Source organism: Genypterus blacodes, unplaced genomic scaffold (assembly GCF_046128005.1).
Source record: "Genypterus blacodes isolate CSIRO-AG114 ecotype Tasmania unplaced genomic scaffold, CSIRO-AGI_Gbla_v1 ptg000133l_1, whole genome shotgun sequence".
NCBI lineage: Eukaryota > Metazoa > Chordata > Actinopteri > Ophidiiformes > Ophidiidae > Genypterus > Genypterus blacodes.
In genome coordinates this window covers 4,189,742-4,215,052 of record NW_027466935.1, presented here as the reverse complement: position 1 = coordinate 4,215,052, position 25,311 = coordinate 4,189,742, and the positions used below count along the sequence as shown (strand labels likewise).

The 25,311-nt window shown below is 40.4% G+C and overlaps 2 protein-coding genes, 1 long non-coding RNA gene and 1 other non-coding gene across 4 annotated transcripts; 1 reads left to right on the top strand and 3 right to left on the bottom strand.

Annotated features, from left to right (window-relative positions):
• Positions 1 to 7,836: 7,836 nt before the first annotated feature.
• crhbp (corticotropin releasing hormone binding protein) lies at positions 7,837 to 11,795 on the top strand. The gene is made up of 7 exons (XM_076164082.1): positions 7,837 to 8,013; positions 8,115 to 8,208; positions 8,556 to 8,713; positions 8,977 to 9,187; positions 9,714 to 9,859; positions 10,625 to 10,742; positions 10,836 to 11,795. The coding sequence occupies exons 1-7, from the start codon at positions 7,924 to 7,926 to the stop codon at positions 10,988 to 10,990; spliced, it is 972 nt and encodes a 323-aa protein (XP_076020197.1). The 5' UTR covers positions 7,837 to 7,923; the 3' UTR covers positions 10,991 to 11,795.
• Positions 11,796 to 12,557: 762 nt separating this feature from the next.
• On the bottom strand, positions 12,558 to 14,431 carry LOC143011361 (uncharacterized). Its single transcript, XR_012964907.1, has 4 exons — positions 14,386 to 14,431; positions 13,918 to 13,980; positions 13,668 to 13,794; positions 12,558 to 12,720 (listed from the first exon to the last, which is right to left on the bottom strand). It is a non-coding gene; the product is annotated as an uncharacterized LOC143011361 (long non-coding RNA).
• On the bottom strand, positions 13,551 to 13,622 carry trnaa-cgc (transfer RNA alanine (anticodon CGC)). The gene has a single exon. It is a non-coding gene; the product is annotated as a tRNA-Ala (tRNA).
• A 4,212-nt stretch (positions 14,432 to 18,643) lies between the features above and the next one.
• On the bottom strand, positions 18,644 to 24,422 carry s100z (S100 calcium binding protein Z). Its single transcript, XM_076164038.1, has 3 exons — positions 24,380 to 24,422; positions 21,299 to 21,472; positions 18,644 to 19,432 (listed from the first exon to the last, which is right to left on the bottom strand). The coding sequence occupies exons 2-3, from the start codon at positions 21,437 to 21,439 to the stop codon at positions 19,277 to 19,279; spliced, it is 297 nt and encodes a 98-aa protein (XP_076020153.1). The 5' UTR covers positions 21,440 to 21,472; positions 24,380 to 24,422; the 3' UTR covers positions 18,644 to 19,276.
• Between the last annotated feature and the right edge of the window lie 889 nt (positions 24,423 to 25,311).

Genomic DNA, 25,311 nt, shown 5'->3' with positions numbered 1-25,311 from the left:
ACTGGGTCACCTTGGGAGATCTGACTCACTGCTGCGTTACTGTTATTCCACGTTTAACAACAAACGGGTTCATTCATTATCTACAAGTCCTGGTGCAAAAAAAAAAAAAAAAAAAAAGAGACGTTGAGAAGATTGGTGGGACAACGTTTTGGCATAATGTTCAAGTTGGCCATCGTTTGCCTGGTCGATGCAGCCGAGAGCCCATAAAACACCTTTTAATGCTTTTACACGATTTACTACTAAGACTACACACCGCCCCCTAGTGGCCAAACTCATTTTTAATTGTGGAACAGACGCAACACAGCGGATCGATACATTCAACCAGACTGGAGATGGCCCAAAATATCGCGATACGTCCACAACGTCCCGTCCGACAACTGAAGGCACTAAAATGGTTCAAATGCATCTTTACACTTTTAACAGTGCTGACAGAGCAGATTTATATCCCAAAGCACGGAGCTGCAACCTGGCACATAATTAAAAAAAATAGTTTGGAATTGTATTGTTTTTTTACTTTGAGATGTAGATTATAAAGAGTTTCAACTGTTCTTCAGCTATTCGTCATTATAAAATGTTAAATTGTATAGTCTATCAAAACTTTTCATGACACGTGTCCTCCTGTCCACACCTGAATCCTCACTACGATCGTAAATATAAGTTTTTCTTGGTCTTAATGGAGGTTTGGACAAAAGTGTGTGTGGTTAGACAATACGTGACTTTAAGCCTCATAAGTTACAGTAAAGCGCTGAAAGGCAAGGAGTGATCTTACCGTCGGTGGTGGTGGCGTTGTCGGTCCATTTGGCAAAGTTTCCTCTGTAGTTACTTCAGTCATGTCTCCAAGTCGCGGTGTTCGTAGTAAGACACGGAGGTGTTCACATGTGCAGTATATCCGATGCGCGTTTTATTGTGTGGCCCCGCCGGTACCGAGTGGTGGATTGTTGTTGAAGAACCGTCTGGTCCACACTCCGTCAGTACAGGGTGGGTGTCTGTGCGGCCCCTAGTGTCCTCGCCTACAACCCGAGAGAGACCTGCAAACACAGACGCATGCAAATCACCGGACAGTTTGAGATTGACAGGTTTTAAGGGACTTTATTGGTGCTGTGCAGGGAATAACTTTGTAACACAGAAACAATACGGAGATGAATAACTTCGATATGAAATATTACAATAATTGAAAGTCCGGGTAATAAAGCTCGTGAGCCATTAACTTCCCAAAGGCTGCAATGTGGAAGTATCTGTGTGAAAGGTCTAAAAAGAGTGCCATTTTTAAAACTATACAGAAGAATAGGACCTAGATATAGACTACAATGAGATGCCATGTTCATGTATTTATCATGACTTTTAAAACCGCACACACTCTAAATGACCAGGAATGTACAACTCACTCACAACACTGATCCAAAAATAAAACGGTTAATCAATGGTAAAGAAATTAGCGTTTTTTGGCACCCGTTTCCATTATATGACCGACTGCAAAAATATAAAATGCTGGCGGCTTAAAACAGATTTTGATAATTTGATGATTCTTGTAAATAAATTGAAACTACAGCAGTTAGTGAGCAGCGTCCACATGAAATTGACTGTTCAACTCTCCCTTGTGGCCGTAGAATGGTATTGTCATACCCATGCAGATGTCATGGATCCATGAGTGTGTGCAACATGCACTGATACACTAAATAATAATAAGCCTGCCTCCGATAACAAGTGCCAACATTACCATAAAGCAAAAGTTTTGAAATGGGAGCAAATGGCAGCAGAACATTTCCTTGGTCTACTTCATTGCTTCCTTCCCTTTTAGTCCAGTTTACACTTTTCTTCCTTTTCTCCTGACCTCAGCTCCCTGCTTGTTATCTTAGTGGTCATCTTTGTGTTGGCCGGTGTTCAGCCCTGACATTTCATCTATTCCGTTAGAGGGAGTGAAGAGGTTTCTTAACAACTTGATTTAAATTGCTGCTCGCCTTGGAGGTCCGACCAGCACCTGGAGAATATGCAAGGATTTGATGACTGCTTAACAGAGCTCCTACCTCTGTGTGTGCCAATACGAAGGTTATCTATCTATATCTATCTTCAACACAACTTCAAGACATTCATTAAAGAGTGTCCTCTATGTACTGCCAATTGTGTTACAATTGTAATTCAGTGTTGAGTCAAAGTGAAATAATTGGATCCTTTAGTTTTTCCAATCTGCAAAGCAATTTTGACAATTGGATTTATGCAGTTTATTCTTTGAGTTTATCGAGATGGGAGTGAACAGTAAGGATGTACATCAGGGTAAAACAAAATATGCTGTATCTTAACCTAATCAGCATGTTGCATTACTATGCAGGGTTCTTAGCAGGCCAGCAGAGGGCAGAAGAGATCTAGCAGGTAAAATGCGACTCCAGCCATCCTGAGCTTAGGGCCATTTCACAACTTCGGTGTTGTAAACCGAGATGTTTGGGTGTTAAAGGAAAAGAGACAATGTCAAAGTGTGGGAGGAAGCAGAAAACACAAATGAAGGTTGTCCTCCTGCAAACAAGAGGCTCAGGTTACATTTTGCTCTGTATGAGGAAAGATCAATCTTGCTACTCTTCATTCTAGAAAGTTATCGATTTAAATAAAATCCATTTTTAATTCCAGCAAAATGGATACAAAAACTATAGAAATTACCGGAAAATGTGGTAAAAACACATCTTAAGTCAGTTTACTGAATTGCTTGACATTTAAAAAGGTCTCAAATGTGTAAAGCATATTCTATATATGCTTAGTCCAACCAAACAAGGCCACATATCAAATGGACTATTCTTTAAATGAATTGAAGGGTTCATCGCTGCTGTGAGCTCAGATCCAAGTGTCTATAAAAAAAAAAAAAAGCCCAGCTTCTGAGTGTGCACTCATCCTGTTTACGAGCAGGTGGGATTTCAGTCTCCTGTGCTCAACTTGCAAGAATGTAGCCGTTATGACATAAGCAGGCCTTTGTTTCCCTAAATCTGCATTATGCATGGATGAACTGAATCCGCGCTTATTTTACACTTTCATGCATGAAGGTGCTTTTCACACGTTTGTGTGCATGTGCGTATGCCATGCAGGTCCAAGACTGTTGCAAACCTCACTTGTGCGTTAAAAGCAGCGCTGAACCGCTGTAGTGAGGTGTAGAAGATGACAGGTCGGCTCGTCTGTGGAGTGAAAGTGGAATACGATAATGTGGTGATGTCACAGATGATTGTGGGTCAAGGAGAAGTCAGGGAAGGAATAAGCAGCTCTGGGGTTGACAGAAGTTTGCCCTTTCAGAGCCCTACAGTGTCAACACATCTACATTTTTAGCGAAATGAAATGTGCGTCAGTGATGACAAAGCTGCTGACCAAGGGCAACGTCAGCGCCGCTACAAATGAAATGACTACAACCTGAGGACGTGCGACTTCTGACCGTTACTTCATGAATAAACACATTTGTCCTTCACAATATCATTAGTTGCAATTCTTCCTCAACTAAGCGCATTTGGGCCATCACAAGGACGACGCAGAACAGCATTCATTTGAAATGGACTACATCTGTGACAAGCAAAGCTGACTAGCTCAAAAAGACAAGCTGTAACATCCTATACATCGCCACATCAGGTATCACTGCGTCATTTGGCCGTATCATGAAAGCTATAATCCCTATAATTGATGAGAGTAAAAATGGACTGACAGCTAGAACATCAGGTTTGCATTTATCAGCTGCAACCTCCCTGACCCAAGTTATGCATCCTATAGTCTTTCATGGTAATTAACTTCAGATAGAAGATGCCTTGCTCAAGAAATAAGGCCTCCAAGTGATGGCTTCAAGTGAGGTGATCAATAACCATGCTTATGCATTGTGGCAAAGGCATAAACAGCACCTTTCCATGAAGACGTGTGCTCTCTGTCTACTTGAGATCCACAGTCACCAACACAGGATCATAAGACAGAAATAGATGATCACCGTCAGCAGCAGTCAAGCAGGCAACTCTGGAAGCCCCTGTGAAGGCACCAGTCCATCCCCCGACCAGACAAGGCTCAGATTATAATGCATCCATCCTGTCTGTTCTTCTGTAAAGCTCAGTCATGACCACGCAAAGCCTGCCAACACACTTAACAGCTTTCACAGCAGGGCCTTAGGATGGAGAGCGTACCAAGCACCATCCTTATGGCGTAAACATTAAACCATCGCCCTCCTATCTAGCAGCTCAAAGTTGTTGGTTTGGCTAAATTCAGTGTGGAAGTGGTATAGAAAAGAGCTGGAGGCACTCACTGGACCAACTGGCTGAACCTTGTAGAAGAGCTGGGTGGCTCCTATTTAAATTCATTGAAAAAGTGTGTGTCCAATAAGTGAGAGCCAAATGTGTGCAATTCAGACAACATGAAGACAGAGTCAAACAGATGCCTATTTGTAAAAGCTAATTCACTAAAGTGGACACCAAGTATGCAAGCAGCTGCTCCACTCAAAGATAATGTACATAACTTCCAGTGAGGACTCAAAGGGAAGCGTCTCATTTAATGGAGCATCGTGCAGCTCATCATCATCATTACAGCCTCAGCTATTCAACCGGGCCTCTGAGCTTCATTAAAAGTACTAAAGCCGCATCTCTGCAAATTCACATCTGAAGCCAAATAACCACACAAAATTGCACAAAACTGCTCTATTAATTGTTAATTGTTCCAGAAAGGTCAGTGAGCAAATTTTTTAAAACGGCTCACATTTTTCCGTAAGCAATAAAAACTGTCGGTGACTGAATATGTATCAGCTGCAACCATGGCAACATAATTGCCCTTGTTTGGGTTTTGCTTAATATTCATATCGTATATCCTGCTATATTTGCTGTAATGGAAAATGCATACTGGCATGTAGGGAAGTAAATGGATCACTGTCTGCAGTGTTTATTAGATGGCCCCAAGAGCAATTAGGTCCCTACCGAACTCATCCTGCTGTAGGCAGCGGCATAACTGAAATGAATCATCTAGAAGGCATACAGAAGTTATTAAAGCCTGCAACGGGCAAATGTTGCGTTTGACTTTCTATTCAGGATCCTCTGTCTTTCTAAATATTTTTTCCTCACTTTTAATTGGGTGAAATGCTGCACAGACATGTACTCCAGTGTGATTTACATTGACATTTGAGCAATTCGAAGCCTACGGGCAAAAGGAATGGAACCATTAAAATTTTAAGAAAACCCCTAAGATATTGCAAAACAGATTAGCATTTATGGTAGATTGATAATAATTCACACTGCTGACATTCTGTTCTGTTGCATTTAAAGCAAGTCACAAATTAGGATGTTTAAAGATTGTTTCTACCAGATTCAATCACAAAGGCGTCCAAACACATTTTTATTTTAAGGCAAGGTGTAAATGCGGCCTTGGACTCCCATTAGCTCCACTAATCTTCCTGGCGTCCATTAGAGGAGCGTCGCTGCTGTGCTATGCTACACTTTGCCACTCAGTTTGATACAGATAATGAATTCCTAACTGCACAACTTTCACTCAATCAGATCTCAGGCATAATAAAAGACAAACGGCAAGACATCAAAATGAGTTTGAGTGAAACAGTCAACCAGTGTTTGAAGGGGAAAATGTGACTTGTTAGTTTGCATCGAGGCTTTTTGTCTTCGAATAACAATGAGCTTAGCGTTTGCTGCTTTCAACACTGAGGGCATTCATCTTTAGTACACCTTTGATGGCTGCACCTCCTTCAATTCAAGTACATTTGTCACCAACATTGCATTTATATAAGTGTCACCTTACTTTCACATAACACCCTTGTATTGATTAGAACATCAGCAACAGTTATAAATCATGTTTGTGTTGAGTTACCAGCATTGTTGGTGCAGCAGCTTGAAGGGCGCCTGGAACAGGAGTGACAACGGAGTCCTGCACACCTGCACTGCCTTTATATGCAGGAAGAACCTAATTGGACTGTTCCACATCACGGGGGGTTGTTGTGATGAGTTATGCTAATATGAGTTGATTAAACCTTTATATTATTACTTTGTGGTTGTAATATTATTTCTTTGTTTACCTTAATTAGTTACAGCCAAGTGGCAAATATGACTTACGGTGTTTTATATGCATATTTGTTGTTTAGTCTTAGTGTGTTCCCCCTTTTGTGTTAAATGGTCTGATCAGTCTTTGAATACACCCCCCTAGCTTGTGTTGGGAGGTGGGCTTTACCTTTTTGTTCACATGTGGTTGGTCACGAGGCTCCTCAGGTGACTTTTAGTTCTTCAGTCTGATTGGTCAGTAGAGGGGCTGGAAATCCTGACAACGACTAGCTGCAACAACTCAAACAACAACAACTGACCCACTTCAAACACAGCAACAAACTCAAATTAGAAATCAGTCATTTATAGTTAATGCATGTCTTCCCATGATCTATGGATAATTATGTGTGTGTGTTTAAAACCTCATGTCTTCCAAGTTTGCTTTTAACAGACTAATTCACATAATTCATTTAATTCATGGGATACAGCACCTTTACAGTTAACACTATCAATCTGCTGTGGTTGTAGTCTTGAATTTTAGTGAAAAGGAAAACAAAAAATCAATCATCACTTCAGGCTCCACAGGGTTAAACAGAATGAGGGCGAAGCTGATCTTGTAGACGTAAACATCTCCCACAGCAACATTGAGGATTACACTGAGGAACAATCCCTGTCACCTGAATGCAGTGACCTTTTCTACAGCCTCAGGCACCTGCACACCTCAGGGTGCTGTGCTCAGCCTGCTGACAGGCAAGTCCTCCGCGTCCTTGACTCTCGATAAATGTTCGGAAGGCAATTCAGAACTTCTCACTAATCATTTGTCAAGTACTGAAGTGTTATTTTGAGGGAATTGATTTATTTTACGTTGCTGGTGATGGATAGAGGTCACAATGTTGGTTTGGTGGTAAACAAAACTAATAATATAATACTACTACCAATAGTAACACTAAACTTTGTATTAATTCCTGACATGGTATCATCTTTCATAAACTAAGTAGTGCTTTATAGGGTGTATGTGTGTGTGTGCAGGGTTATCTGTGCGGTATTCTCACCTCGCTGAAGGGAGCCAGACGATTCACGACTCTGGGGTTTTGTTCTGACTGCACTGTGCAAGGCAGGTGAGAAAGCAACATGAGTGGTATACGTACTCGAGGTGCGACATGAACCAAGTATGGACTTGGTTCATACGTCAGACTGGACTTCACCTGGGCCTCTAGGTGTTTAAATTCAATTAAAGTGAACATGGTGACAGATGAGCGAGAGGAAGAGATGTAGTGACGGTCCCTGTATGTGTGCGTGTGTCTGAATGTGTTTGGAAATTGTTAAAGGTAATTCAAAATCTGCAAAGCAAGGTGGACACTGCGATGACCCAGGGTCTAAACCCATGTAGTGTTACCTGCAGGTCAGTGGAGTCCAACAATGTGGACAGATGCCTTTATTTACATTTAAAATGCTAATATATTTCACCACCGAGATGACATAATACACTCCGTCATTACCAAGCCGAGTGTGAGAATGAGAGAAGGTCAGGCTCTGGGGGTCATCAGGTGTGGAACCCTCTCAGTAACCATGACACCCAGAAGCCTCATCACCATCCTGTCGTCACCTTCACCCACACACCAAATACTAACCCCCCCTGACCTAAAGCAGGTACATCTTTAAGAGTGAGCGGTGCAGAGTAAAATGAGAAAACAGTGTATGATTGAGTGGACAGTCCCGTGATTACGTTGCCTCCCTCCCCCTCCTCTCCTCCATCTCTCTCCTCTGATTGTCACAGGCAGCTCGTCCTCTCTTACGCTCGTCACGAACACGCAATAGTTTTGGGAGGGGGGGGGGGGGGCAATTGGCGAAACAGGAATTCTCTCTTAAATGGATCCAGCGCTGGTGCTGATATATAAAGCGGCACCAGTCGCCGATCTTGTATCAGACTTCGGTTCGCTCAGTAATGCGCGTAATGGAGCGCACACTCCGGGAGCAGCTCTTCTTTCTGGTCCTATGTCTGTCTGTGCTCAGGGGAGACGCCAGGTACATCGAGGTGAGCCACTTACGTTCGCTTCTTTACCTTTTATAAATGATTTATGAATCCAGATTGACCTGCATGTTAAACTTTGGTACACGCATTGTTTTTTTACACAGAGCAACGAGATCACCAAAGATGAGTTATATTCATTGTTCAACTCGGAGCTAAAGAGGGAAATACCAGAGGAATTAATGTATCGTCGAACTCTACGTAAGTCACGTAAACTCCACATAATCCACTTGCGTAGAAATGTTTTGAGACGCATAATTGTCAGTGCAGTTCAGCGTGAGAGGAAGAGGAAGAAAAGAAGGAGACACCCTCACTATCTTTAATTCCAAATTTAAAAAATTACATTTTAATTTTGGGAATGTAATATTCTATCAGTCAATATGGGAGAGAGTTTCAAGTTTCAAATAATTCTATGTAGTGATAAGTTTGGTCATTTACTAAAGCTGGGGTATTACTAAGGATAATATTTCATCTTTTAATTGTGATACACTCAATCATTTCCACATGTAATGTGTGTAAATGGAGTGTTGTTTGTTTTACTGTCTCAGGTTGTCTGGACATGGTTGCATTGGAGGGTCAGTTCACCTTCACAGCAGAGCGTCCTCAGCTCAGCTGTGCTGCTTTCCTCATCGCGGAGCCCAGTGAGCTGATCACTGTGGACTTCACCAACGTGGACATCGACTGCAGAGGAGGAGACTTCATCAAGGTAACACGAAAGACCTTTTACCCCTCACATCAAATACCCCCAGCAACAGATGTAGTCTACTTTCATCACTGGATTGTTCTAAATTTTGTTAAGCAAATGTGCTCTGCTTTGGTGCCAGATGTACACACACATATGTAACTGACTTTGGGTGACCTGTCAAAGCTCAAGTCACTCTACATGCTTAAGCGATAAATATAATGTCGAGCTCAGTGTCATGTGTGTGTTATCAGCACCTCTCTCTCTCTCCTTGTTTCCCCATGAAGGTGTTTGATGGCTGGGTGATGAAAGGAATGAAGTTTCCAAGCTCTCAGGATCATCCGCTGCCACTGTACGAGCGTTATGTGGATTACTGCGACTCCGGATTACTAAAAAAAAGTGTGCACTCTTCTCAGAATGTGGCCATGGTCTTCTTCCGTGTTCATAATGCTGGCAGCAGCTTCACCCTCACCGTCAGGAAAGTCTTCAACCCGTTCCGTGAGTTCTGATTTGGTATATGAAAGATTGTATTTGTGCGGTGATGGGGGAGTCTGTGGTGTCAACACAGGTCTGATGTCGTGATTTAGTTATTAAGTGCATCAAATACTGTAAAATCTAAAGGGGAAAACAAACATTTTAAATCTAAAGGTTAAGCTGAACTCCAAATTTAACTTTTATATATACATTATCAATATTTTAAAATCATGTTCACTTCCAAAATAGGGAATAGATCATTTACTAAACCCATTAATTCAGTTTGACTTTTGCCATTTTGCTTTGGCACTCGTTTGTCTATATTAGTGGTTCTCAAACTGTGGTACCACTCGTAGAACTTGAAGTGACCCTCTCATTGATATGCCTGATGACAATTAGACAATGAAATTGAAATCTATGGAAATTCGCATGAAATATCGAAAATATATTCTAAGTTATATATCTTTCAACATGAATAATCATTGTCTTTTAATTAACACGTCTTTTAGTTGTTGTTGAAAGCAGTTTGCTTCTCTGTCTCCCTCTCTAGCCTGTAATGTCCTCTCCCAGACGCCAGAGGGCAGTTACACAATGGTGATCCCTCAACAGCACAAGAACTGCAGCTTCTCCATAATCTACCCAGTGGAGATTCAGATCTCAGAGTTCAGCATGGGACACTACAACAGCTTCCCCAAGGTTAGATCAGTAAACAATAGGGAACTTTGATTACTGATTACATCCTACACAATTATACCATTAAGGGAAAGGAAAGACCCATTGAATTTTGATGCAGATTAGGATCCAGGAGCAAATTAAGATTTTCTTTTTAATATTGAATGTGAGATGGTAGGTTTCAGAATAATATGCTTAATTCAATGGAAGAATTGAATCTTCCTAAAAAAAAAGGATTTCTATACATTTAGATTCCAGATTCATTTTATTTAGTACATGTGGGTAGAGAGCTTGCTCAATTCTGGTTGGAGATGCACTCCGCCATCGGACAGAGATTACATTTAACGTCTTCATTTACGCCTTTTTAATCTTCTTCCTAATTAGATTAATATGTATTTATTATGCTTTCTGGCCAATTAATGTATCCTGCTATGTTGGGCATTGACCCCCGCACCCTTATGTGGATTCATCAGATCATAGACTTCTTACCACAAGTGAAGCTGACATGTAGGTTGCATGGTAACCACAGCATGTTAAACATTACCCCGTGACCTGTGGTTGGTTACCGATAGCATCTAGGCGGGGCTAGTAATGGCATAACAATGTGGGTTGGTAACATGCGCGGGATGTTTTTGTTGTTTGTCATGTGACTGGTTAGTTAGCTGGCAGCTTTTGTCTCTCTTTACTTTGACGAGTATATCTCCCCCCTTTTTAATTCCTTTCCTTGTTCTCCTCTTTTCGGGAGGAAACTTTGTTATGATTTAAAAGACCTTGTGTTTACGTCCACAGAGGTCCTTGGGCGGATGTGCAGAATCAGGAGATTTCGTGGAGTTGTTGGGAGGAAGTGGGATTGACACGTCCAAGATGGTGCCTATCTTAGACCTCTGCCACTCCTTCACTGGTCCAAGTGAGTGCGAGCACGTATCCTGACACTGCATGTAATCTACGTAGACGTGGTTGTACAACTTTAACATTTCCTAACTGTCCTGTCCCCCTGCAGCCCACATGAAGATCGGCTGTGATAACACGGTGGTCCGAATGGTATCAAGTGGGAATTCTGTCAGTCGAGTGTCTTTCAGCTACAGGCTATTGGACCGCCAGGAACTCCAGAACATCAAGGTCAACAGTGTGGAAGATTTCTGTTTCAATGACTGAGCCAACTGGAATTGAAGCTACACAAATGTATTATTTGCCAGCGAATTATGTTCTTTTATTATTTATTAACTAAAACAATAAAGGTTTGTGTGTCATTAAAGCATAGGCCGTTGCACTTCAAGACAAAATTGCCCTAAATCGAAAGAACTAAACATTAAAATATAATGAGATGCACACAGCGATAACTAAATTAGAAGAATTAATCTGGGCCGACATGAAAAGAATTATCTCTGTTAATTTGAATCAGTTTTCAGGTTATTGGATCCTTCATTAATTCAGTATGTCTCATGGGTTTTGCTAAATTGTTTGATGAAGCACCTTTATTTTTTATTATTTATTCACTTTGTGTTTTTATGGCAATTGTATTTATTGAGTTGATACCTTAGAAGCTACCATTGTATTACAGTATTTATATTTTATGGAGGCTATTTATTTTATATTTATTTAAACCATACATGATGTGCCCGCTTGTTTCCTGCGACATACATTACAGCATTGGAGGAAGTGTTTATCACGATACAAGATAACATTCATCGGTGTTGAACATATAAATTTGTATAATAAACCTTTTGTAATAAAATCATACTGCATGACAAAGCACTTGGTCGTGATTTTGTGGTAATTTCTTGGGATTCTTGCTATAAAATGAGGAGAAACCTTCTCCACATTGATGTGCACAATAGTATCCCCATTAACAAATCCATTCTAGATCTTCCAATGGCATGTTTGAAGTTGCATTTGTTACACTCATATTAATCAGTCAGGCATGGATATAGGTGCAGAACATCGCACCATAACGCAAACATTTAAGTCTTCTAAGGTAACATTTTTAATCATTCATCACATACTAAAACGGTTTTTTGAGAGAATTTCGAGTATTTGGAATTATTTTTATATTCTTATTCACTCATTTCATTTGCCGGTACATATAAGTTGGGCGCAGTGGTTCTCAAGCTGTGGTGCAAGTACCACCAGGAGTACGGGACTGCAGACGTTTCTGCTGAGAATCAAAACTCGGGATGGAATAGAATCTATGGAAATTATGTTATTGCTAAACAATGACTCACCAAAGTAATGGATTAGATTTAGGCTGAACTGGCAGAAGCACAAACGCAGACATTAGATCTTTGGCATGGAATTCTTCGTACATACTGTATGTATATGCAAATTTATACACATATTTGATTCACCATTGCTGCTTATTGCATCCAGAGAGAATTCCTGCCGGCTCTGCCAGCCTATTATGTGCACTGCTCCATTAAATTAATTTCAATTCATTAGTTTAGATGGAGGCTCACATATGGGACGTATTTATTGCTCCAGCTTCCGGGACTCACGCCCGAAAGCCCTGATTGCAGTTTGTTCAACAGTGTGCTGAACAAACTGATCTGAGTGGTAAACTCTACACATCCTCACTTCTGTTTACATTTTCTTTTGTCTCGACGACGTTTAGCCGTAACCAATCAATTAACCACATGAAAACATTGTGTGAGTGTGCATGAGTTTTAATTTTCCACTTATAACCAGTAATATATTGAAACATATAATCACAATTCAATTTGCTTTACTGTTCTGTTTCCAGAAAAACAACGTGAGTCCAGTGTATAAATTTCAGTTTGCGAGGGAGCACGTCGTCATCCCTCTCACACGTCAACGGAACGATGCTATATTTCTCTTCATGGGCTGTGGTGTGTGTCGGGCAGCAGCGTATCTCTGAAAACGGTGGTTATCTGGTACGAACCAATGGGGCGATCAGTGATTAAAGTCTTGCAGGTGTATTATCAATGACAGACACCTGCAGCCCCAGCAAGCGATGAGCGATGGTCCTTGGCATTTTCAGTGAAAGAGTGCATCTGTGTGTGTATGTGTGGGGGGGGGGGGTGAACACTGAACAGACGTGTGTGTGTGTGAATTAACTGTCCTTAAATTGTACGTATCATGTGATTATCTTGATTTAGCATTTTCTACAATTATCCTCTTTTTCAAATTCTTATATAAATGCATAGTGAAACATTTATTTTTGAAAGAATGTTTGAGGCTAGAGACAAATGAACTATACAACTCCTGCACACCAGGAGAGGCTTTGTGCCCATTAGGAGTCAGTCTAAGCTTGATTCGACGTTACAACTCTCGAGAGTCTTAGGCTACAAATTGGAGAAGTGACAACACATGGACACACTGTCACAACACAGATTGCCACATGCTCAGCTAAATTTCAGCACCACACCTCGCTGATCTCATCCATGCTGCTCCATGGACGCAGCAGTAACATGGTTTGAAATGTCCAAATGTAACTTTGAAGTAAATTTTGCTGAAATTCTGACTACATCCTGATAGAAAGCCATTAATTGAGAGCGCTGTGAAAACTAAGCGTGTCTCTGCAGCGCCTGCTACTTATAGAATTGGATTTAGGAAAATGTTTGGAACCCCCAGGAAACATCACCATTGAAATTCTACCTCAGTTGTTAATCTTGCCCGATAGGTGACACATTTTCTTTGCAGATCTGACTCAATACTCTTATAGCATACAGCCTATTGCTTTTAAAATCCAGAAAGAATTTGGAGATGCTGGGGATTGAACCCAGGACCTCATACATGCGAAGCATGCGCTCTACCACTGAGCTACATCCCCTTGCATGCTAAACAGGGGATCTTCACGTTAAGTATTCTGGTGTACCTGGTAGTGGGGCCTGTGGTTAGGTTCCTGTCCTCCTGAGCTTCTGGGCCCTTGGTTACATTTTCCTCTGTATGTAGCAGACTTCAGACTAGCCAAGACACCACAGCACTCTCTGGACTTTCTTTTCCTGTGATGATAAAACATGTAACAGGGACTGCATAAGTTCACTCCACACTACCACACCTCTTCTTAAATCACTGTCTCTCTAATATAATTGAAATGATCGCATAGTAGGTTTTATTTTTCATACCTGTAATGATACATCATGTAACAGGGACTGCACAAGTTCACTCCACACCTTCTTCTCAAATCACTGTCAGGGATACATGAAATACATGTGAAACAAAAGCAAAATAAATTAAATATGCCCCCTTCACATGTCTAAGTCAACACACACACACACACACACACACACACACACACACACACACACACACACACACACACACACACACACACACACACACACACACACACACACACACACACACACACACACACACACACAGAACTGAATTACCCACAATGCAGCTCTCTAACCGCGGCAAAAACCGTTGAGAACGATAAGGTACTGTTGTTTAACTTCGAAACCATTTCGAATACAGACATCAGCTTTATATGCCGCCACCTTCTTACTTCGCTGTATTTGAACAAAGTAACTTTACTGTCAAAAAAACATTGAAATGCGTTTTAGAAGCGAAATTCGCCGTTAACATACCTGTGTCTCTCGGCTCTGAACACAAGCTAGGTAGGGAGGCGTTCTCACCAGCACGTACCACTATGCACGGGGGGGGGGGGGGGGCGGGGCGGGTTCACTTATTAATATACGTAACACATTAAAATAATTAAATAAAAGGTGCATCAAACATTATCCTTTTATTAGTGTTGAAAGAAACTCAAAACATCAAAATTGCCTTAACATAGTTACTGGGCATTAAGGAACATCACCATAGCAATAAAGATCTGCAACCCCTCCCCCTCTCCTCATTAACAGGTAAAACATCCCATACTAGCGTAACGTAACTATACCAACTCACTGACAGTGTTGGGTATTATTGTTAGCTGGAGTACAGAAACACACCATTAGATGTACATGTACATTGTTTTAACCCACTTTGATATTTATCCTGAAGTTTTAGAACATTATTCTTACGTTCTGTTCTACTCTCAGCTATAGCTTGCCTTCCATAATTGATTCTTGAAGTGCACGAACCCCTCAGAGTGGTGCTCTATATTCTATTATTGATCAAGCAGCACCTTCCTTCCTCTGAGATGTTGGAACAGAGGGTGCTTTCTCCAGGGAAACAGACCATCGTATTCATCAGGATACTGAAGGTCGCAGAGGGACACTGAAAGCAGCTCTGACACATACAACAAGCAAGCAAGCTGCAATTTAAACACCATGATTAGTGCAGCATGATATGCTTGACCAACTATCCAAACGCTTCAGAACACACATTTATAAACACTGTGCTCACTGATGATAATGACTAAACCTGATGCCTCTCCTACATCATAGCAACAGAAGGCCAAGAGTTTCACATATGAACATTTCCTTTGGATTGACAGGGCGATGACGATCTTTCTATTGATTTGAAAGAAGAGGCACCGTACGCCCTTCTACATGTTGTGAAAAGTCAATCAACCTTGACATTTACATCAGGACTTTCTGGGGAGAAAATTACCAATAAATTGCCAATCACTCTGCAGTGGTTCGTAGAGGATAGGGTCTGATACACACACACCCAGACACTCTGATACTTGTAGCTTTTAAGGTGCAGGAAAGTCAAAACACCAATTTTCAAACAGAATAGACATTAATTGATAATTAGAGTGATCTGATTGAAGTGTGGCCAATGCAATTTAACAGTATTTATGTGGCCCTCTTAATCTAATTTATGCAAGTGAAGTGTGGAGATGTCAGGTGCTTTCCGTAATTTCAAAAATTGAATTTGTCTCTACAGCAGGACAAACAAACAATTGTAAACATAGTAGGTTGAAACAGGACTCATTGTGAGTGATTTAAAGCCCATCTTAAAGCCCTCTGTGTCAGTGTGGGAGACAAATCAGGATGGACTTTTACCAACAGCGCTTTGCAGTAGAGGGGTTGCATGAAGCCATTTTTCACTCGTCATCATCGCCCAAGGGACGGCCAGACTGTTTCCAGGGTAAACCAAGCTGCTGTGGAAAATCTGGCCTTTCACGTGCTGCAGTTTGTAATAAGATCGTCCTCTATCTGTTCCCGAACAGCGCTAGAGGTTGAAAACAGAAATGGATTCCTCAGGTGATTGTAAGACCTCTGATCATCTTAATAAAAATACCCTATCATGAATGATCTGAGTCTCTGATAGACTGATACTCTGCGTCTCTCTGCTCTGGCGTGACAGATTGTCAGCTCAAGATCTTGTTAGGTTGAGCAGGTGGAGTAAACACGTTGATTTTCCACGCTGGGATGTGGAGAACCCAGCGGACAATGTGACGTATATTTGTACACAAATAGGTCAAGGTCATATTTTTTATTCCAAATCATATCAATCAATCTTTATGTTACTTTTGTGTGTGTTTTCTTTCTTTCTTTTATACTTTGTTTTTAAATTTCCATGATGTTAATGAAGATTTCTCATCAATAACATGACTTTTACCATTTTATAAAATCGTTATCTGCATCTACCCCTCAAAGCGGTCAGACTGCCATGAATGGTATAACAATCAATATTACAGACTTAATCGTCATCTGGATTGAAATCCATCACAATTAGATATGTCAGTGCTGTTTGTGCCTCACTGAATCAGCGTCATCATGGCTACATAAAGGTGTTATTTACATCAAACTGTAGCTTTATTAGCCATTCAAACACCAGAACACTTGAGTGATAAACAGAAGTACAGATCAATGAACACCTGAATACAAATACTGCAGGGACAATTTTGTCTTTTTATGGTCATTTTTGGTTTTGTGTGAACTATAATAGATTGTATGTTCAGCAAAAGCTTCTCAATTCAACAAATGGAATATGCTGTCGAATCATTTAGCTTCAATTTTGCTACTGTGCAGTATGACACGTTTAATGCATTATGCTGTTATAGTATGGGCTGCAGGCCATAAAATTGGTTTCCACAAGTGAATACCCTTAATTACACCCCTACTTACACACGCACAGACACACACATACACACCGAATATAATAAGGCGTTATGACACAAACAGTGACGCACAAAGTGACGAAAAAGGGGGACAAGACAGCATGCGGCAGATAAGGCCTTGGGGCATATTTTAAAGACATTCATCACAGGGAGCCACATTTGGACGAGGGACACTTGAAGTGAAGGAGTAACTGTCCTATGCAAAGATTTAACCTTGAGTGTACAAGAATGTAGACATGTGGCTGCATGTGCCGTCTGTACTGTATTTATCTTCGCCGTCTCTTTCTCATTCCACTCTCCTCCTGTCATTCATTGCACCTCCTGTTTTTGTATAAGAAACTGCAACGGAGATCGTCACGACAGCTCAGTTAAACTTTTACTTCTTCAACTTGGATGAGGATAATGTTCAATACAAGGAAGACCATTTCATGAATATTTCCATGTGTGTGTGGCATGGAGGGCTGTCAGAAGGTTGCGAATATAAATATCCATGTTTAGAAATGATCAAATGACATTTATGATTGATTGCAACCTTTTAAGAATTGAACAAAAAGCATAATTACTGCTTGGCATCTTCCCACAGGAGATTGGAGAATTATCCTGCTTAATTACAGCCAATCACACACAAATTGCATTGTAATGGTGAGGGTTTGTACAAGCGCCATCTGCGAACATAAAGCATCACATTCGCCACTGTATTTTGTTTCAGTAATTTTCCTTCACGTCACAGCTGAGAATGTCATCGCAAATAACTGTCTGGTGGGATCATTTGAAGAGGGGACATTCAGGAGGAAACCCTGACAAAATACAGCTTCAGTACTCATTTCTGTCCTCACAAGGTGAAAATAGCCATATTTCTGCTTGAGGGGAGAACGTGACTGCGTGATTGGCAGATGCAGTTGGACCCAGGTGGTCTCGGCGTATTGGAATCACCATGCGTCATCCACACATGATAGTCATTTCCCAAATGTGCAGCCTCGCCTTTGTGACATGTCCAGCAGTGAAAGCTCGATGAGAGGAGAAATTAGGGATATGCACAAAGCAGTGTGTGTGTATGCGTGTGTGTGAGAGCACTCCATAAAGATGTATTGAGCTGGTCCTTATGATAAAGCATTAGAAAATCAGAGCAGCATCTTTACTTACGACCTTATGTTATGTTAGATTGACTTCAATAGCACTTACCACCAATTACCTCCACCAAGCAGATTATCATTTAACGTCTGTCTGTTGGCTGATTTGTTTGCACGATTTTGCAAAAAGGGACATCAACATTCCATTACTCTATAACAGACACGTGCTTATCTTTATGTTCCATATATGCAGCAAAGAACACACTCTTATTGAGCCAGGGTTATTGAAAAAGTTGTGATTTTGATGAAACATGGTGGAAAAGTGTGGTTCAGCCCAAGCAACCCACTCAAAATGATTTAACATTACAAGATTGGGCTGTTATTAATAATTTTGTAATTTTACTCAAATGTGCTACACCAATTTTATGCTTATTTTTGTCATTTCTGTCATATTTGTAAAGACAAAGACATTTTATCTTGTGTTGTTCAGCCATGGTGGCTGTATGAGCTCCAAGCAGTGCCCTTCTAGTTTTCCGGTTGTCATATTAAAAGATTTCTCAAACAATAGCACCCCCAAGAGGTGGCCAAGGGGGCGTATTTGTGGCTACAATCTAAAGAATTGAAGATCTTTATGAATAATGTCAAATATAAGTTTAGAGACAGACACACTGTGACGGACAGAACGCAGACATAGATGTTTGAGAAAGAGCCAACCCATTTCAATCAACTTATGAATCACCTGAGTTGGCTTTGGGGTAATTTTTATTTGTTCCTTGCAAATGTGAGCCAAATACACTTTAAAACAGAAAGAATCATTGATTTTGACAAGATCTTCTCGTATAACACACAACACATTACATAAGAGGGAAATGCTTTCGGAAAATCATACAAATACATCAAATTGAAACCCACAGACATGGCTTGTTCAGAGAAACAACATCTTTGCATGACTGCAACTTTATGCCACAATGAAGAAAAATAATGTATGGTTGGAGAATAGAAAAGAGCAGAAAAAGTGACACGGGACAAAAACGACATCCATCATCGGGCTGTGACAGCCAATGAAACGTTTCAACCGTTGACATTTAAAATGCTGCATGAAGGACAAACTCAGCCGGGACGTTCAATGAGAAATAACAAATGATGTCGGAAGACATTTTTTAGATGACACAAGTGCCATTTTAAAGGTGAATTGCTTTATTTGGTCAGAAAGAGTGGTGGAGTTACATCGGTTGATAAAACAAAGGATGAGTTTGTAAATGTTACTATAGTTTGGATGATTAAAGTTTTATTATCTGGTCTGAGTTTCATGAATAGTAAATGCACTATCTACAATATATACCATAGCACTGGACATATTAACATAGACTGAATTTACTAAAGCCTTCGTTTGCTCTACTTGCTTTTCTTCTGCTTCCCCTGGAAGAAATCATTGCAGGCAACAGTGAGTGCAGCCACCAATACAACAAACTCATTGAAATCCACCTCGTTGTCTTTGTTGGAGTCCAGGTCATCCATGATTTTCTCCACCAGCAGTGGATCCTTCTGAGACTGGAGACACAACAACAGAAGACAAAGAAGAGAAGGTTAATCCAACAAGCATAAAGTCAGAGAGGTAAAGTGTTGAAACAGATGAAGTATCCTTTTTCTCTTATGTTATTGAGCCTACGATAAGGACGAGGATGAGTACAGTGTGTGTAATTCACTTCCATTGACCTTTGAGAGTTGTGGTCAGGTAATTAAAAGTATCTCCGACATATAGGTGTTAGTCATGGGATGAGTAACATCTGAGGAGATGCAGCAAGCATCCATTTGACGATCAGTGCTAAATATTGATTGATGCTGCAGGCACAAAGTAAAGCTGCCATCCACGTCAACTTGGGGCAGAGCGATGCTGCTGTTAAATGAGCCGCAAGCTACGGCTGATCACATGGCAACCTTTTATTGCTTCACTCCATATCTGAAGCAAAGCATCACTTTCCTGTTTCCCCTTCTATACGCTGAGCCGAGGGATATTTGTGTTGCGACACTTGCTGTTGGCTGATAAAGCAACAGGGAGAGATATGCACATTGACAGGAAAGACGAAAAACTAAACATAGGAGACAAGGATGTGGGTGTTTATGTTAACACAATTCTGACATTGGTTAAGTATTCTGTCAAAAGATTTTCTAAAGGATGAGCGTAGTGATACAAACTGATACATTTTATAATATACAGCACAAATGCAAATTATGTCCTCGCTTTAGCTCAAATATACTTTGGTATTCCAGGAAGCCATTTAGTATTACAGTTAAGTAAAAGCAAAATGAATGAGTATTAAAATAATAAAGCAAAAATAAAACCTGAAGAAATAAAATAAAATAAAATAAACTAAAATAAACTAAAATAAACTAAAATAAACTAAAATAAACTAAAATAAAATAAAATAAAATAAAATAAAATAAAATAAAATAAAATAAAATATAATAAAATACTACGTCTCGATTAAAAGCTAACACACTAAAGTAAAATATAAATATAAATGAACAAACATATTAAACAGTGGCTCAAGGGCAACTTAGCTGTGACTTCCCTCTCCTCTAAACTATTTAGAAATTCAGTCTGCGAAGCACAAACACCTCTCTAACCTTATTATCTTTAACCCTTAATACCCATTTGATCCGGCTGATATTCTAAACTAAATGATATGAATTTATAATATTAGCCACACTGATTTATGGATGCTGGAGTTAGAGGATGCTGAGGGTGACTGTTTGGTCTCAGTGGGAAATGGCCTCTTCTCAGAAGTGACTGTAGCCCGTGGGGATGCGATGACATCACGGGCTGTCTATATTTGGAGGCGATATGGGCCACTGATGATGATGTGCGAGCACCTGAGGCTTCCATCCGTATGAGGGAGGACAAGTGCAAAGAAAAAATAAATCTGAAGCCATCAGAGGTTTAACTCTTTGCTTGTGTTGTTGTTGTCGAGCAGGTGTGGGTCGTTTAAAACCACAGGCTGGTGCACTCTGATATCACACAGACCCAGGCGCTTGGGCTTATCTGAAATGGCCTTATCTATCTTCTTCTCTCCATCCTTTATTTTCCAGACTGCTGTGGCATGTCAGCACTTACAGTCAGGATAGTGATCAATGACAGAACGATCTCATACGACAAGGTCAAACATGGATCTCTAAGATCCTTGGCAAAATGTTGGCCAAATTAATTTGGTAATTAGAGAGACAATGTCCAATACAGTAAATGTCATCCTGTGTAAATTTGCCTAATAAATATTGCTCATGGGAGATAAATTAAAGAAACAAAGCGAGATATAAAGGTCAACACCTGCAGTTCTTATTTATCGTAAGAATTGTTAAATTAACTGGGAAGTAATCAGTAAAAAAATAAAGATAATATGTCATTTAGATGTAATTTACCGTGAGGAAGTCAGTCAGCTCACTGTTGAGGAGTTGTTTTAACTCGCCCTTGTTGAGTTTGAATTTATCTCCATCGTTTCCAGAGTAGTTATAGAAGACCGATATCAGCGCGTCCATTGCACCCTCCAGTTGGCTTGGCATGCTGACGGATGGATAAAAAACTCCTGCAGGTTTCTGAAAGAGAATGTGTAATAAATCTAGAAAGAACAAAAAACGACTTTGTTAAACCAACAGTATGGCAGTAGGGGAGAGTAATGTGTGATGATGTGGCCCGCTGTGTCAGACAGGTGCTCTTACCTGGCCAGAGGCTGGTGGAAATGAGACCGGGATCACTGCTGCTCAGCTTGTTTATGAGGAAATGAAGTGCGCCTAAAAGGTCCTTCCTCTATCTTTGTAGCGATAATTAATTCCACAGGTGAGACGCCCATGGTAACTGTCTTCCATTCCAGCCTTTAATCAATGACGTTAAGTGAAAAACAAGACTTGTTCCAGTGTAACCCTGCAGCTCCCGTGTGTATTCACCCAACACAGAGGTGCGCATGTACCTTCACACATGTGTCTGCATCACTGAGGACTGTGACCAGCATTCTGCAATACTGCATATAGTACAAGATACTCTGTGTGAGGTTGTGTGTTCTTCCTAGATATGAACTGAGAGAGGTTTTGTTTTGTTTTGGGGAAAATCACATGTCCATCAGTTGTTTACAGCCAATGACAAACAGTTACCATGGAACCAGTAAGAAAGGACTCAGGGTTTTTTATCTTGGACACGACAAGGACAGAATTTCTCAGTTGAATCATGCAGCTGCTGTTAAATGTCAGATGAAGAGACCACTACACACTCATCCTGCCTCACTGTCTGGTTTCTGGTGTTATAGTGAGCGTTTAGTGTGATGTCTTTCTCCAAGATTAGCGTTACGCATCTCTCGTCTGCTCTGATTGGAACAGCTGACTCTGTTTATCTTTTGGAGGCATCATTACCTCCTTTTACAACCAAAGCTGTGAATGTTTCATTGTTGTCAGTGTCAACAGATGCCAAGCAGATTGTGTTCGACTGTTGCTGCGAAGATCCGTTTATGAACATTTTCCTGCTACTTGTGAATATTAAAGCAAGTGTTCTCCTGAGTTAGGATAATTAAAAAGTAATATAACTGCTGGTGGTCTGGTTATGAACTAATTGTGCACATCACTTGTCAGTTGGGTGACGCACGACGTAAGTCACTAGGAGGAAGTAATTAAAGATTAGATGCTTTATTCACATTTCCTGATTTGGACTTCCGAAATAATTTAACGCACGAGTGATCAGTGTGCAGATGAAATGCAGGAACTTTCTAGGAATTGTTAAATTAGATTAGACAACGTTTATTATTCATGCTATCCATTTATCTAAAACACTTGGTAGCTACTCACAACCCCTGTGTCTATATTGTAAATGTACATTTTGTAAATTAGGACTCACTACCTTGTAAAATAGTTATATTTGTATCATTAGCATTTGTTTGTTTCACACACTTGGTAGCTACTCACATAACAAACTTCATACTGTGACTAATTCGGCTTATTGTAAAAGATCTTTAGTTTGTTTGTTTTTTTTAAACAGCAAGTTACTTTGTGTCCTTCTCAAAAATGATGTCTCCCTTCCTCCTCCGGTCTCTGGAGAAGCGATAGATCATCGGAGTCTCTCCACTGTCATTGTGTCATACCTGACAGGGGAGTATAACCCTCCATTTGGCCCTCAGCCCCCAAAGACAACACCTGAGGGACACTAGCTGTCAGCTGTGCCTGCAACTTTTCTTCCACTCACTCTCACTGCCACGGCGTAAAGCATTTTCCATTTGTTATTGTGATGAAATAGTTTTCCCCTCAGCTGCCAATAACAGATGTTGGAATTGCTCAGTGGTGGAGTTTCTGGACATCAGCCTCTGCCCTTTTTAAACACCAAATTGTCCTTATTAAAAAATATTAAATCAACCAGGATATGTCTAATCTATGCAATGGCACAGTTCCATGTTTCAGTATTTCATATATTGATCAGCCTTGTGCTCTATGAAACAGAGTTTGTGACTTAGTGAGCTTGGGTCTAAAATCTGAGTTTTCAGGCATATGATTGACAGGTGACTTTAAACGGAAGAATGTTGCCGTTTAAGAACTGGTCAATGCTCAGTGGTTAAGCCGGGGTTGAGGGATGGACAGAGAATCAAGTGCTTGCATTATTATCAACTCATTAAAAGCTGCTTGAGCAACACTGCAGGCCTATAGGGCAAATTCGAACAATTCTAAACTATGATACACAATGCAGCGACACTGCCCCTTCCATGTGAACATACACTAATTAAATTCTAATTGTTAAATAGTACTACGAAATTAAGTTGACACAGGCACACTGATCACAGCAGTCGAAATTTGTTAGGACGGCTCTATCATGATGTTACATTTCCCACTGGGTTAATTATTGTGATTTGATAAGTCCACTTGACTGGCTGTAGACAGCATCGGTGGTTGAAGAAAACATTTCCTTATCCGACACAAGTATCCGACACAAATATTGCCTTCTATTTCTCTTTACAACTTCTTCCTAATCTTTATTTTTTTTTTCTCAAATTAACTGTTTCAACTTTTTTTTCATAACGTTGTGAAATCATCAGTATTTATTCAAGTCTTTGTCTTACTCAATGTTCGCTAAAAATAATAACCTTTAATATTGAAATCATGCCTTTCATACAGACTCTTATTTAGAAAAAAACAACAACACCGGAAACTACCTACTGTTTTCCTGTCCTGCAATTGGTCAGAGCAGCAATGAACGCGGGCTTTACTGTAGTTAGCGTTTGTGTCGTTTAGCCTTCGCTTATTCACACACTTCGAACTATAATCACTACCTCGTGGTTTTTGTTTACCATTACGCATTTCTCGCTATAGAACACAGTTCCATAACTCGTTTTCAACATCAGTATGCATTCCTATACATTGCTAAGGCTCACTCGTCTCCATTCAAATTCACTCCATGTCACACTCTGAGGCATTTACACATGTTATATTAGTTTCATATTTCATTCTGGTTACGATTTCTGAGCATCTTACCTGTCGGAACAGTAACAAAATACATTTGTTTCGGTCTTGGGCGTCTGAGTGGCTCTGCATAACTCTGTCTCAGGTCTCACCCTACTAGTAGCTGGCGTCAGCTATTAATAACTTACGCAAACAGCGCCCTCTGCTGACCAGGTGCTCAGCCCACGTCAAACTTAACCAGACCTACTGACAAATACATGAAATCACACAGAAAATATCAATACAGTATTTTTTCATTCATTGTTTCAAAGTCCTTAGATGTTTTTAATGAGTTCAAAATTAAAATGGGGGAGGCAAGATATTTGATCAAGTCTTTTTAATGTTAATGTCTCTGTAATCTCTTTGAATGTCTCTGACACACACACACACACACACACACAAACACACACACACACACACACACACACACACACACACACACACACACACACACACACACAGTGCCACACGCACACAAGGAATTCAATGGGTTCATAATATTATTATGTATAGCGTACCTTAGGTAAAGGCTGCCCTCTATTGGCCAGATACCACAAGCTTGCAAGCTCACAGGCCTGGAAAGTTCAGGGCTGCATCTTCTTCAGGTTATCCAGTGTGTATACACGCATCCATGCACTCGAAGCCTTCTCTGCAATCCCACTATCCTACCTGTTTATGGGGGTGAACATGCGGTTAGATTCCCAGTCAGATGTGTTCACAGGACCTGGGCAGTTGATCTGGACCCTGTGCAATCAAACTCTTAATAATTGTAATCATTCAATGTGACAAATGTTACCAAGAACCATAACTGAGTCATTAGTTTTGAATAATGACTTAGAATCCATTTAGATCAGTAACTATTTGAGATGTTTGCTTTGATTCTGATTATAAATATAAAACAAATAACAGCACTTGATAATCATTGACATCCATTAACATCCTGTTTACAGAAATAATCAATCGAA

What these genes read in the sequence shown, in the direction of transcription:
- s100z (XM_076164038.1), bottom strand. Translation starts at nt 21,439, where the DNA reads ATGCCAAGCCAACTGGAGGGTGCAATGGACGCGCTGATATCGGTCTTC. An exon ending in AGCTGACTGACTTCCTCACG is followed by an intron (nt 19,433 to 21,298) that starts GTAAATTACATC and finishes TTGTGTCTCCAG; the next exon opens with TCTCAGAAGGATCCACTGCT.
- crhbp (XM_076164082.1), top strand. Translation starts at nt 7,924, where the DNA reads ATGCGCGTAATGGAGCGCACACTCCGGGAGCAGCTCTTCTTTCTGGTC. An exon ending in GAGACGCCAGGTACATCGAG is followed by an intron (nt 8,014 to 8,114) that starts GTGAGCCACTTA and finishes TTTTTTACACAG; the next exon opens with AGCAACGAGATCACCAAAGA. An exon ending in CCACTCCTTCACTGGTCCAA is followed by an intron (nt 10,743 to 10,835) that starts GTGAGTGCGAGC and finishes GTCCCCCTGCAG; the next exon opens with CCCACATGAAGATCGGCTGT.